We start from the raw sequence: 13,942 nt of genomic DNA on the forward strand, positions 1-13,942 counted from the left end.
CCACATTATCAACATTTATGTCAGCATTAGAATAATGATTTATCTGAGCATTAATTAATACAAGGGGGGGTTGTCTTTTTTTGGTCCATGTGGTTTTGTTGTTTTGTTAGTTTTTAGTCATTTTGTGTGTTTTTGGAGTATGAAACTGTGTTTTTTGGGTTTTTTTTGTGTGTTCTTGTTGTAATTTTGTCTATTTTCACGCATTTATGTTGTCGATTTGTGCATTTTTGGGGTCACTGCAATTTGTGAGTTTCTGTATTTTCCTGTCATTTTGTGTGATTTTGTCTCTTTGGAGCTATTCTGTATGTTTTTTTGTGTGTGTTTTCATAGTCATTCTGTTTGTTTAAGTGATTATTCTGTTTGCCATTTTATGTATTTAGAATTGTTTTGTGTTTTTGTGTTTAATTTGTGAAATTTGTGAGTTTTGGGAGTTATTTTGTGTGATTGTCTTTATATTCCGTCCAACTTCTTGAAATACAATTTTAGCGGGATTTGTTTTGGGGAACACACAAATCTAGACTGAGGGCCAAATGTGGCTCCTGGATGCCAGTTGCCTACTTCTGTACTAGTAATTAAGTAAGACTTTCCTGCAAGCTTACAAATAGCCACAAATAAGTAATGACAGATTCTATCCTTGTGTCCCAGTGCATGTGGTGCAGAGTAGAATAGATGAGGGTTAACAGCAGTGTCCGTGCTCTCCGTGCACACATGCATGCATACAATCCTTGGGGACTGACTTGGCTGGTGGTGCTGATGTGACAAGAGGGTCACATCGTTATTTGTCTTGGATAATACAACATGGTGCATGCACTGAGAATTACCAACAGAATTAACATTTAGCACTGTATGCACCAGCACCAAACACTGGTTCAGGTGTAAAGATGTCAATTCAAACATGTTCCAGTATGAGTTTCCCAGCAGCAGCACTGACCCCTTACTGGCAGTGATGCTGTTAGCTGAGGTGGAGGGGGTTGGGAGAGTGTGCAAAAACCAGTAAGCCCAGTCATTGCTTCTCATACCTGCAGGATCTCACACACACACACACACACACCAGCTGTTGCTCGACACCTACTGTGAGCAGCCAAGTGTCCAGGAGTTACCCGATCCAAGTTTCTATTACCACACGATGTGCACAGCATTTCGGTATCCGCTGCGAATAACTGGGGTGTCAACTAGTTCATAAAAAAGTTATGTAACTCAGCAGAAGAGTGGCCCAAGTTAGCTCGAGACTAACTAGTTCACAGACACCACTTACCTCTGTCTTTGTAATGCGGTGGCGGGCCAGCTTCACCACGGCGAAATTACCCTTTCCTAAAGTGCGCTCGATGTCGTAGAAGCCCACTCGGACCGGGCCCCGGATCAGCGGTTTCTGGACACTGTCAGCCATGACCATGCTGTTCCCAATGGCACCGTTTGTGTGGAGGCAGCCAGACGAGCAGCAGCAGAGGGGGGAAACACCGGGGGTTCACACGGGCTTAAGCTGCTACAGATAAAGACGAAAGGAAAACAAACCGCCCGCCGCCGCCGCCGCCACCGCCACATGAAGCGTGTCCATTAAAAAGAGGACAAAGTTGGTCTGTGCTTCACCCAGCCAGCCCCTGAAACGCCAAAAAACGTGGCGACCCTGTGTCCCTTTTAGTCCGGCGAGACGCAGCAGGCCATTTGCACAGCCGCTGGCGGCTTCCACACCACGTTTCCCCGGCACAATAGAGCTCTAATATTTCACTGTGTAGGTTCCTCTATCAGCAACAGAGCACACGAGTTGACTCGCAAAGAGGCATCATGTTCTCTGGTTGACGTGTATTGACGTCAAAGCCATGGGGGTATTTGTACAGGGGGCGGGGCAAAGGAGCCACTCCACACTTCAGTGCCAATTGGTTGCCAAGACAACTAGACCCACCTCTTACGTCAACCAGTAAAATTGCTATTCTTGAAAATTGTTTGCTCACCCGACCTCGCTGATTGCGTGCACAGGTTTGCTTTGAAGTGTTGCCCTGCAGGTGTTTAACAAGCTTTTGTCAACTGACGTTCAAACCATGCAGGAAATGCATTCAATTAAATTACAAACTCTGCTTTCTCCACTTGTGTATCATTTGTGTAATTGTTGATACTAGACAAGCAGAACAGCATAATTTAATTCCCCTTCAAGTATAACCTGGGCATATTTTTTTCTCTCAATGCATTCATTCATTCCTTATTTTTATTTATTTATTTATTTATTTATTTATTTATTTATTTATTTATTTATTTATTTGTATTAATTATTTGACACTTTAGAGAGCTTGAACCTTGTATAATTAATTATAAAACGCTGACCATCATTTTAGACATTAACTACAAAGACTTTGGTCCGCTATGTGATAGCACCACCTGTTGGTGAAGGTAGTAAACTGCGCTATTTGCATTCTCAGCGGTGCTGCCAATATACTGTAGTCTGAAGGTTTAAGATGGGCAAAGATACACTGCTTTAAAAACAGAAGTAACATTGAAACACATCAGAGATCTCAATAAATATTCCAGTTGAAAACCTTGATTCATTAAGCTACATAATGGACTGCATTGTTGAGAACATAAGAATGACTACTGGTAAGTGAAATAGAAATCATTATCCTATGGAGGACCATAGCCTACTCAAAATAAAAGTAGAAAAAATCAGATCCAATTTCATTAGAAATTCTTCAAGACAAGTCAAAATGAGGCTCTCAGTGGTGGGTGTGTCCTCCATGTGCCTGTATTAGGGGCGGGAATCTTTAGGTACCTTACGATTCGATTCGATTACATGGCCTGCGTTCAATTGTGAATTGATGCATCGGGATACATATTTTCACAGCTTTTCTTTTTTATTATTTTTATTTTTTCCCTTGTCTGCACATGCTGTCGAAGGTCAACACTACATGTAGTGAAATCTTTTTACGACAGCTATACATGTTTAATTATTGCAATGAAATAAATACAGATATCTTTAAACTGAAATGCATGACAAAGTGCCATATTTGTAGGTTCCTTGCTGTAAACTATTGTATACAGTTTATAATATAAAATAAAGTAAATCAGCAACTCAACCACGCTTTGAAGATATTTGTTAACATTCCATCAAAATTTCGTGTAATTTCCCATTTAAATACATTATTATTGAAAAATGTGTACGTTGATTACCAATTATCATGTATGAATGACAATGCATTGATTATTTCTCCCACCCCTAGCCTATAAGCTCTCCATATAAAGCTTGGGCATGCATGCTTTTGATGAAACGACAGATATTCATTATCTCCTTCCAGACCACCTGGATCAAAGCATCAACCAACTCATAAACAATCTGTAGTTGTCTATTACATTTAACAGAGTTGATCCAGGTTTCAGATATTGCAATGACGTTAAATGGTTGTGTGGATTTTTGGAGATACAGTATTCCTTAACCTTATTGAAATTTGCATCCAGGCTTCTACTGTTGAAGTGGATCATTGATAATTTCCCATTCGTGTTAATGCTCTGGAAATTGATTTACATTCAGTGTTGCTTTCTAACAGGTTGTTTTCCCAGAAGTGTGATTGGTTTGGAGTTACAGTTGTCTTGTTTAAGTGTGTCTATTTGTAAAATGATTTGCAAAAAATGAACAATATTAGCATTGCAGGCTTCTAACACATTATATGCTGTACACTAGAGCTCAGTGGTTTATAATGTTTTTTTTTTTTTTTAATAATTTGTAGAAGTGAGTTGTGCTATCATGTTGGGCTATAGACCCTGATGAACTACTTAAATGTAATTCTTGTTTGCTTGTCTTGCTTTAATCAGCTTTTCTTTTTGAAATAAGAATAGATGTTTATTCATGTCCACCTGTAATATTCTCCTTTTGTGTAAAGAATAATTAGCCTCAATGACAATACCTGTATTAGTTCAACAACCCAGAGTTGCTTATAGACTTACCAAACATTCACATGCATGTTTTCCTTCCTTACTATACAGAGGATTGCTCAGCAGGCAGCCAGTCACGCTTTGACTTCCTGAATGTAAGACTTCCAGATGTGCTTCTGGCATTTCCTTTCAAACGTTATCCAAAAAAAAAAAAAAAAAACTAGCTCAGCTTCTCATTTTGCCACTTGTTTAATCTTTTCATGACACAAAGCACAGCACGCACATATTTTGACGAAATAAAATAAAGCAGTCTGCAATTATTGAGACTTTATATATGTCTAATCATGTCCTTTATAAATCTGCTCATCCTGTACTGGGTCATATGAAAAGCCTTCAGTATTGAAGTTTAGTTTGGTCAACAAATTTGTGTCTCATTGTTTCTGCAGTTCAGTCCTGCTGCTTCACATAAAGGCCAAGAAGGAAATAGTAAACAAAGATGACAGCGCTGCCTTGCTAAGGTCAAATTGGTTCTTTTGTCACAGCAAAGAACTCCATAGTTATTTTGTCCTGTATGTTACTATTCTTGGTGACGTCATGAAAAAAAAACAAAAAAACCCTGAATATGTTATTACAGTAGCGATTGTTTGCAAAAAATTAAATAAATAATTTGTGAATATTCTCACCTAAAATACCCAAAAAATAAATACAGGGAATGTTTTTTGTAATACTGCAGAGGCAACTATAATTAGGTTTGATCAAATCCTAATGCTTCAGTATTATCGTCCTCTGCTTTTTTAACCTTAATGGAAAAAGCTTTTTATTAAATATTAAACAAAAAATAAATAATTTTAGTTTACAATTTAATATCTATTAAAGTAAACACTTTTCATCTGCTCTTGATAAATTGTTTTTTGTTCACCATAAATAGCTCTTTGTGGGTAATCAAACTGGCTTTCTAAAATGATGTATATACTGGGACATCAGCACATATTGAGAACCTTTGGTTCTTGTGATAATGGGATGACACATTAAGCTCACATTATCAAAGCATTCTACTGCACTTTTGTTTTGCTTATTAAAAATATTTATTAAAACAATTTCCGAGCAAGGCGACTCGCATGACGGTACATTTGATCAAACTGTGTAAAACGTGTCTAAATCTAATGATCTGATTTACATCTCAGGACACAGTCCAAAGAATACTCAGGATAAGGCCAGTAACAGTCTGTGGTTCCTGCCTTACAGCGGTGGCAGGAAGGATGAACAGGATAAGAGAATAGAGACATTTTTCTGTTGCTTTGTCCTGCGTGGTCATAATCTTCAGCTGCTTGTTCTTGATGGACATGCAGCGAAAGGAGAAGCTTCAGCTGTGTTACCCGTAGATCTCATTTTCCACCCATCCCACCTGAAGGCTTTGAGCTCTGCAGGTCTCATAGATATCATTGGTGACAAAGCCGCTCTCCCTGTCAGCACACGATACATTCTCATAATCGCCACACTGCGAATCCTGAGCAGGAGCACAGGGGTACTTAGTCATTAAATGTGCTGGTACACAGGTGTCCACAGCAGTGTGAGTCAGTTTGGTAACGTCACTGAAAGCATAGGGTCCGTTTGACGGAGCAGGGGAAGCTGCAGTAGACATCCACTGCTTTGATGTACTTGGATAGCTTCCTGTTACGGGTTTCCTCCTGCTGATAAAAACAAAACAAAAACAAGGCAGTAATCTTAAACAAAGGATAGCGAGACAGTTAAAAATGTAAAATTACATCTATGTGCTTTGTCCTGCTATATTTGGAGTGACCAATATCAGATAGGGCTGGACGATTTTGCCTATAAAAAAAATCTCAGAAAAAAAAATTCGAGTTTCGATTCAATTTAAAAAAAAATAAAAATTTCAATGCACTTAAAAATGACTGCAGACTGCAGATATATTGTAAAAAATGCAACTTTACTGCTGTGATTCTCCTCAAGAGTTAAAATGCATAGAACAATCCCAGAATAAAATGTAAACGAGGCTCTGTTAATCAACAATTTCAAGCTTTAACCCAGGTTTAAGCAAAAGTGCAACAGAAACTTCACATTAGCTTAAATTAAAAAAAAAAAAAAACTCTTCCATCAGCATCTCAGTATAGTGTGAATAAAAAAATAAACATGCCTGTGGCACACATATAGCCTACTCAAAGGATAAACATATGTAAACAAAGCAACGGTAACCCACAAGTATGGAATGCAAAAAAAGTCCAAAAAAACTGTGGTGGGAAAAAAAGAGAGAGAAAAAAAAAAAAAATTTTTAACTCGAATTTGCAAAATAAAAATTGTTTTTATCTACAAATTCGATATATCAATTTTTTGCCCAGCCCTAATATCAGAGGCGTAAAGAGTACTGATGTTTCCTACTCAGGGAGAAGTACTGTATTTTATTGAAATTGTACTCAAATACAAGTAAAAGTAAGTCATATAAAAAATACTCAAGTAGCTCATGTTAAATAGTACTCAAAATAAATGTTACTAGTTACTTTCACCCCCAATGTTTATTTTCGGTATTAAATCATTCCACGGTTCCCTTGCATACAGTAAACATCTCATGTATAAAATAAACAAGGAAGAGACCAAATCTTGCACAATTGGAACTTAATTTAATTACCACAAAGGCATCTGTATAAAATAAAAGATTTATTAATTATTTGTTACAATTCTTTAAAAAAAAATAAAAGAACACCAATACATTCAAGTTAAAATAATACACTTCCCAGGTTCTAAGTATATCAACTCTAAAACAAATTTTGTGTCTGTTTTGGCATGGTACATTATGTTTAATATTGGTTGGTCGGCTATGATGTGATGCATTTGAATGTCTGGTTATTTCATTTTCTCTAGTTTCACAATGTCCAGTGTCGTAAATCATTTTAAAACAAAATATAATAATTTACTCAGTAACGGCTGGGTGTAGAAATGTAATGCATTACTTTACTTCTTTTAAAACATACTTAAGTACAAGTAAAATGACTGATTTAGAAATATACTAAAAAAGTACCCATAAAAGCAACTCAATTATAGTAACATGAGTACTTGTAATCCATTACTTTCACCTCTGACCAATATTGCAAAAGACATACAATTTTCAATTTGTCAGGTTAATTAAATTACCTATGTTGTCTGTAACAGAAGAAGCCAGCAACTGCAATTAACAGCAACAGCACAGCAGGAATAGTTGCATAGAGAATGTAGGAAACAGGAAGTGGACTGTCTGAAAAAGACACTTCAAAGTAAATGTTAGTATGTCCAGTTCTTTTGAAAATGTCAGATATTACCTAATCATAACAATGCAAAAACATGGACATCGGAATATGAATTAATACCAATCCCTGCATACCTGATGACTCGGGGAGTCCTGCCTTTATCTTCTTATTAGTTTCTGTAGTTGATACAATGTTCACCTCCACAGTTGGAACTAAAATGGTTAAAAGCAAAAGAAAATCATTGGCAATAAATACTTAATTACATTACAATGTATAATCACGTAAATCAATGCTTAAAAAAAGTCAGATTAAACCACAATTTTTCAGATCCATATGGCAGTGTGCTTAAAGGGGCCATGTTACGCTAAATCGACTTTTCTGTGCTTTAAACATGATAAAAGTGCGATTTGGTTTTTTTCATTGATTCCCTCAATCACTAGTCAGAGAGTGATTTGCTCCTTTCTCACTGCAGGGCGAGCCCAAACACCTTGCTCCAATTTGACGACGCGTTCCCACTTTGATGATGAATTTGACGCGGCACTGAGCTGGAGAAGCCACGCCTCCAGGAAGCTCTCTGTCGTGATTGACATGTAAACAGACACGCCCACAAAGGGGAGCATTTCAGCATCCTTCGCGCAGTGCTATGTATGTATTTTCTACAGTCTATGTATGTACCAGTGAATGCCCCGCCCCCACGCTCTGTCTCATGTTTATAAAGCAGCATGAGCTCGAATACGGAGTGGGTGGGAGGAGGGCGAGCCGTCCTCTGGCCCTACGTCACCGTGCAGGGAGGAGGAAGTCAGTGTCCACTGACACGCCCACTCATGAATATGCATAAGTAGGATGCAAATCAGCTAGTTTGTGTAGAGTTGCTCAGAAAGTGACTTTTCAGAGGCTAAAACTCTGGAAAACAGGCGAGTTTGGGAAAATAAACCTCAATCACTAAGTTTTTGGGGTTCTTAGAACCAATGGAGATGGGTGAAAAATAGCATGATATGGGACCTATAAACTAAACTTAACTGCTTTATGGTGTGTGAAGGGTACAGCCCTCTATTGTTTTCCCCAGTTTGCTCCTTTCTATATATTCAGTAAAAAGCCAGTGTCACAGTTCCTAGAGCCACAGTCCTCTGTCTGCTTCAAACCACTTCAGGAATGTTTTTGTGGGAACTCTGATCTGTATATATCTGTCTGCTCCCTGATTACCACTTTGCCATCGACTTCCTGTTTGGACCTGTCAAAATAAATCACTTTATAAATAGTAATTCTGTTTGTCAGTGACTCACAATGAAATTGAGCAAAGAAAGAAAATGGCAGCAAATTGCCATTATAATGTTTAATGATTTAATTCCTGTGTTTAGTTTGGTTTCAAATTATTTTGACATTTTACAAAACTCATATTCTGATCTCAAAATTAAAATGGTTGATTAAATAGACTCAATGTATCACATTTTGCATTATATCTTGCAGAGGAATCATACATTCATGTGCTTTAGCCACAAGAGCTGTGTTGTTCTCACCTGTGAATGCTGGCATTTCTTCTGTGACAAACAAAAAACAGAATTAAATGATTAGAGTGATTAAAGCATCCATGTAATATAATTCATTTAAAACCCAGCTAAGAAAATGTCGTTTGAGTAATCAGAACGACAATCATCAGCCCTGATAGTCATGAGTTCTCTCACATTTTATTTTATATCAGAACTTTAATAATCCCAGAGGGGTCATTAGAACTGTAAAGAGCGGCATATTAAAAAAATACACTAATAATAATAATAATAATATACACACAGACAAAAGTAGCAAGACTACACAAAGAAAATGTGCAAATGAAAGACTAACATTTATATTTAAAATATGTGTTGAACTATTTATTAAAACTTTTTAGCAGTGATGTTCAGTCAGGGTAGGCAAGGTAGGCAGTGCCTACCCAATTGTGATATAATTATAAATTATTTGTTTTTCATTAGCGTTTATTTTTCATTAGCTACACTACCTATAAGTTTGAAAGTGTCAGCATTTTGTGCGTTTCATAGCCCAAATCACTAAACATCGCTATTTCCTAACTGCATTAAGGCAGGAGGAGGCCACACCCCTTCTCAAAATATGTTGCTGCTCTGCCTCTATTCCCATAGCATGTTTTTACCTGTTTGCGCAACGCGCAGTCAATTCCCCAAGATGAAAACCATTTATGGAAAAAGGCAGCTCTCTACGCTGCCTTTGGACGTAACCGTGCTATGCTAAATGCTATACATAAGTTCACAGTGCATTAGTGAATTGATATGCTGCTGCTACGTTCTCTAGCTAGTGGGCGGGATAACACTACAGGCAGGATGATAGCGCTAGAGACGATTGAGAAACTTTTTTTTTGAGGAAAAACGACAGCTTTTAAAAGACGGGAGACCAACACCTGAGTTACCAGACCTTCAGCAAAGATAAGGTCAGAAAATTATTCGTATTTTCTACAGTGAATGGTAGGATTGGCTTTGTGGATGCTCCTCACTAAGGGTGTTCTGAGTTGTTGTTGTTGTCATTTTCTCTGTCTTTCTGTGTTTCCAACACAAACAACGGATGTTGTGCCATGTCATGAGATATATCTTGTATGGTGGCTAAATTAAATAATTGTTTATGTTTCTTTAATGATGTTTTACAACGTTGATTTTGTTAGATGGCTAAATACTTGTTCATGTGGATGTTGTTGGGTTTTTTCTTTATTATGAATTTTATATTTTTATAAGCGCATTGAGATGACTTTGTTGTAAATTGCGCTATAAAAATAGAGTTGAATTTAACTGAATTGAATTGAATTAACACTTGCCAGCAGAAACATATGAAATTGTCAATGGTGTTGACATTGGTGGTCTCGATTTGGAACGCCTTGCCTCCCCAACCCTAGTTGTCACGGCACGTCACTGATTTTTAGTTAGGGGAATTATAAAGTTTTATGAATGTTTCTAGGATGCTTTAGAATGTGACATTTTGTAATGTACTAATGTGGATAGATTTTGTTTTTAGACGGAATTCTAACACCAGCAGCAAGTGTTTAATTCTTAGTACTTGAAAATTTAAATTGAGAAGATTAGGGGTTGTAAAACCGCTGTTTTTTTTAAGATGCAGTGGTTTAACACTCAAAAGTGTTCATCATGTGTTAAAATATTAAAAAATGTTTGAGGAAAATAAAACGTTTTGATTTTGTAGCTTAGGGAAGCAAAGGAAACCTCAAAAGCCAAATGTCAATATTTCCCAGACGCCCATGGCCAGGCACAACAGTCTCACCTTTAGGGTATTTGCAGACAAAGTTGTTCTTGGAGCTGCAATTATCATCATTCCACTGAAAGAGGAAATGGCCTTCTTCGTCAGGTGGTGCAGAGGGCTGGTGGTACAAGACCGCACACATTTCGCCACCACACGACGGCTCATCCCAGTGCCAGTTTCTACAGAAAACGTGGATTCACATTTTTAGGCTCGCGTCACACGCAGGTTGTACAATTCAACATTGTTATTGATTGTTGCTGTTTTATTTAAAATTCCACTCTCATTCCCAAGTTTCTGCAACAGACATCAGACATTCCTTTACTCCTACTTGAGCTCCATCTAATCCAACTTTTCATTCTCACTCACAGCAGGCTATCAGTCTTTTCCAACTACGTTTATGTTGTGCAGTGTTCCATGATGAAGCATAAAGGATCATGTAAAAATAAAATAAAAATCACCTGAACTTAGCCTTGCTTCCATCCAGCCAATAGTACTGTGAGGGGCATCCTGTGCTTGTGGTCGTGGCCCTGTGATGCTGCGGGCTGCGGCGAAGCCCGATCCAAAAGTCTCCGTCCCCAGCCTGCAGCTGCTGTATAAACCTTTCTATGAGTCGCTGCTCGCCCTCCGTTTCAATGCTGAGCAGCTCACCTCCGTCCACCCTGCATGCCTGTCTGGCCTCTTCAAAGGTCAGCCTTCGCCCACCGTCCTGAATGTAAGACACCTTGTAACATGGACGTTCAGTCCCACGCCGACAAATCTTTTGGCCTATAGAAAGAAAAGAGCATCTTGAAGTGAAAATAAATACAAGCCGGACATAAATTATTGTGGGTACTTTGATTTACAAAGTCTTTCCATGATAATGTGGCTAGGTTTACAAATGACTAAAACAAAGTATAAATCTTGAGCTAATCACAGTTGATGGAGAGCACAGCACTGACCCAATACACACAAACTCCTATATAAAGTGTTTCTTAAGCTTAACGTTTTTAAAATCAATGTACATTCCATATAAAAAATAAAAAAAACACATACAATATGCATTAAAAATATCGTTCTTTAAGTAAAGACAAGTAATTGTGAATGACGGCAGCTGAACACAATTTTATATTTTTGTCTCAGTTGGATGTAGTTCAAAAATACCACAAATGTCAAATTTAAGAAAAGTTCAGAATAAACACAATAATAGTCCCAGAGGTATGAAGACAGGAATAACAGAAAGAATGCAGTAGATGAAAATATTGAATTTGAGGTTATTCTGGAGATGCTAAATTAGGGATCAGAGATACATCTCACCACGCTTCTTGCAGAAGTTATTAAGGATTATTAGGATGAAAAAGCAGTAAAAGCTCAAAGTCACTGGACAACAATTTGGAAATCTCGGATTTGACAAAATAATGCAATTTTAACTGAAAACACAAGAAAAGCCATTTGTTTCACACCAGATTTATTTAGCGATACAATTGCAACATTAAATGCCAAAATGCAATTTCCTTCTGATATTGTGAGAAAGATGTGTGAGGATGTATAATATTGTGCATGTTGAGAACTTAGCATACTGGTAATGTTTTGTGTGTTAGTTAAAGCTGTCCAGGAAGTCGGTCTGATATCAACTAAAAAATTGGATCTGATTATATTGGCCTGAGTCTTAAAACTCTGATATAAGCAGTTAATTCCAGACTCTGCTGCTGCAATTCTACCCAGCATCCGACACAAATAAATACTGACAGTAAAAAATAACTGGAAGTGAACTTGAATTGTTATAATGCATTTTAAAAGTAGAATTGGTTTCTATTGTTTTTATTGGTTTTGAGGTTACTGTATTTTTCAGGGTCTTCTAAAATGTTTTACATTTTTTCAATTGTAGGATTTTCTTTTGTTTTAGGTTAAAATGTACTTAAGCCATTGGTCAATAATAAAAGGATCAGTTAAATGTTCAACTCTACAAGAAATAATTTATAATCTGTGCTGATATGGCCACGGATTGATATTGGTATCGGCCATTTATAAAAAGCTTCAATAGTGGCATTGTATCGTCAGTAAAAAAGTTGGATCAGGACACCCCTAGTGTTACTATATGTATTATACACATTACTTTTTTGATCTAAGAATCTCAATCAATCTCATAAATTCCTATATCAAGTGCTTCTTAAGGCGAAATTATTTAAATTAATATCAATCTACATTTCATATAAAAAGGCAACACTATTTCACAAACAACACATGCTTGTAAAATGCATTAAAAAAAGATTTAAGACTCTCAACATCGCTGGTCAACAGGAGATAAGAAAATTCCTCAAAAGATTCACAAGCATCAGGGTCACCAGACGTACATTACTTACATTCAGATTTGATTTTATGTACCTTCGCAAAATACTGTATTGTATAACTATCGCAAGCGCATTATCGTCTATCATATCATATCGTGAACTTGGTGTATCGTCCCACCCTAGGACCTTTGCATGGATGTGCCTGGTTGTTTTGAAAGCAAACGTGGGAATCCCACACATTTTAAGGCAGAGTTTCATGATAATAAAGCTGATTCTAGGACACAGTGTAGTCAAAACAAAGCCGTGCACTGATATCAAGCAGTGGGAACATTGGTTGACTCTGGGCAGATGTGCCACATCACGTGTTGTAGTGTAGCTCCCACTGCAGCTGTTTATCTCTCTATCCAACGCCACTTTAACTTCCTTACACGCATTTCTACATCAGCATGTCGTTAAAAAGTGTAGAAAACTTACAAAAACTGCAATGAGTAACGGAACAATAGCGCTAGGGATCATAACAGCTATACAATGACGCTGTTCTTACTCAGACGTGAATTCTTTTCTCACCATTTATTTTGAAAGTTGATCCAGGGTGGAATAAAACGGCGATGACGGCCCCAAAAAGTGTCATAAAATCCATTTCTACATGTTCGCAGGATGTCCAGGGTGAGCAGGGCTCCAGTCCTTAGAAACTAGAGGATGTTTGTTATGAACGCGCTGCAGACGCGGTGTGTGTGTGTGTGTGTGTGTGTGTGAAGGCGTGCTTATGGCGTCTGTCAGCAGACAGAAGGACGCAGCCAAAAAAGACAAACGTGTTCAAGTAACGCCTCCTGAAAGTCAGTTATGGATTTTATTCCCCCTAGTAATATTTATATAACTACTGTATAAGCAGAGTTTACAAGTACCTAAGTACATATACTTCGTTACTTTACTTAAAGAGTAACTAAACCCCAAACCGACTTTTTTTCTGCTGAATACATATGTATTTGTGTATTAAGTAGTGCTTTTTATTAATTATTGTGCCACTCTTTACATATTAGTGAAAGTATTTTCATTAGTTGTAAAAGTTACTGGCCACTAAGGGTTGAACGCAGACTATTACAATTTAATTTAGCTATTGGCTTAAACCATAGAAAAGAATGGATGACGCACGCTCACGGGTTAGTGAAGCTTTTATGTTTAGAGCTCCCCCTGCTGACTGGCTGCAGTATAGCTCATAAACCCCGCCTCCTCAATGATAACAGATAGGATGTGGGTCAAAGTGTAAAGTTAAAATACTCGTCACATAATGTTTTTCCAAACCTAAACTCTGCTGTGATCATTAGTTAT

The 13,942-nt window shown here is 37.4% G+C and overlaps 2 protein-coding genes across 18 annotated transcripts in view; both read right to left on the reverse strand.

The window, feature by feature from the left end:
• The window catches only part of sik2b (salt-inducible kinase 2b), a 49,453-nt gene extending 47,639 nt beyond the window's left edge, over nucleotides 1-1,814 (reverse strand). For all 8 annotated transcript variants that reach the window (XM_028464011.1, XM_028464010.1, XM_028464009.1 and 5 more), the window contains exon 1: nucleotides 1,256-1,814. In XM_028464011.1, the coding sequence (XP_028319812.1) occupies nucleotides 1,256-1,393 (138 nt within the window). In that variant the 5' untranslated portion in view covers nucleotides 1,394-1,814. The remainder of the gene's footprint in view (nucleotides 1-1,255) is intronic.
• A 3,102-nt stretch (nucleotides 1,815-4,916) lies between these two features.
• laynb (layilin b) lies at nucleotides 4,917-13,407 on the reverse strand. Of its 10 annotated transcripts, none has more exons than XM_028464021.1 (7): nucleotides 13,181-13,407; nucleotides 10,805-11,111; nucleotides 10,368-10,525; nucleotides 8,612-8,629; nucleotides 7,229-7,306; nucleotides 7,003-7,102; nucleotides 4,917-5,546 (listed from the first exon to the last, which is right to left on the reverse strand). In XM_028464021.1, the coding sequence occupies exons 1-7, from the start codon at nucleotides 13,251-13,253 to the stop codon at nucleotides 5,228-5,230; spliced, it is 1,053 nt and encodes a 350-aa protein (XP_028319822.1). In that variant the 5' UTR covers nucleotides 13,254-13,407; the 3' UTR covers nucleotides 4,917-5,227. The 10 variants fall into 10 exon arrangements, with proteins under 10 accessions (XP_028319822.1, XP_028319818.1, XP_028319819.1 ...); XM_028464017.1 differs by having other exon boundaries at nucleotides 7,003-7,114; XM_028464018.1 differs by having other exon boundaries at nucleotides 7,229-7,315.
• Between the last annotated feature and the right edge of the window lie 535 nt (nucleotides 13,408-13,942).

This window comes from Gouania willdenowi, chromosome 13 (genome assembly GCF_900634775.1).
Source record: "Gouania willdenowi chromosome 13, fGouWil2.1, whole genome shotgun sequence".
NCBI classification, from domain to species: Eukaryota; Metazoa; Chordata; class Actinopteri; order Blenniiformes; family Gobiesocidae; genus Gouania; species Gouania willdenowi.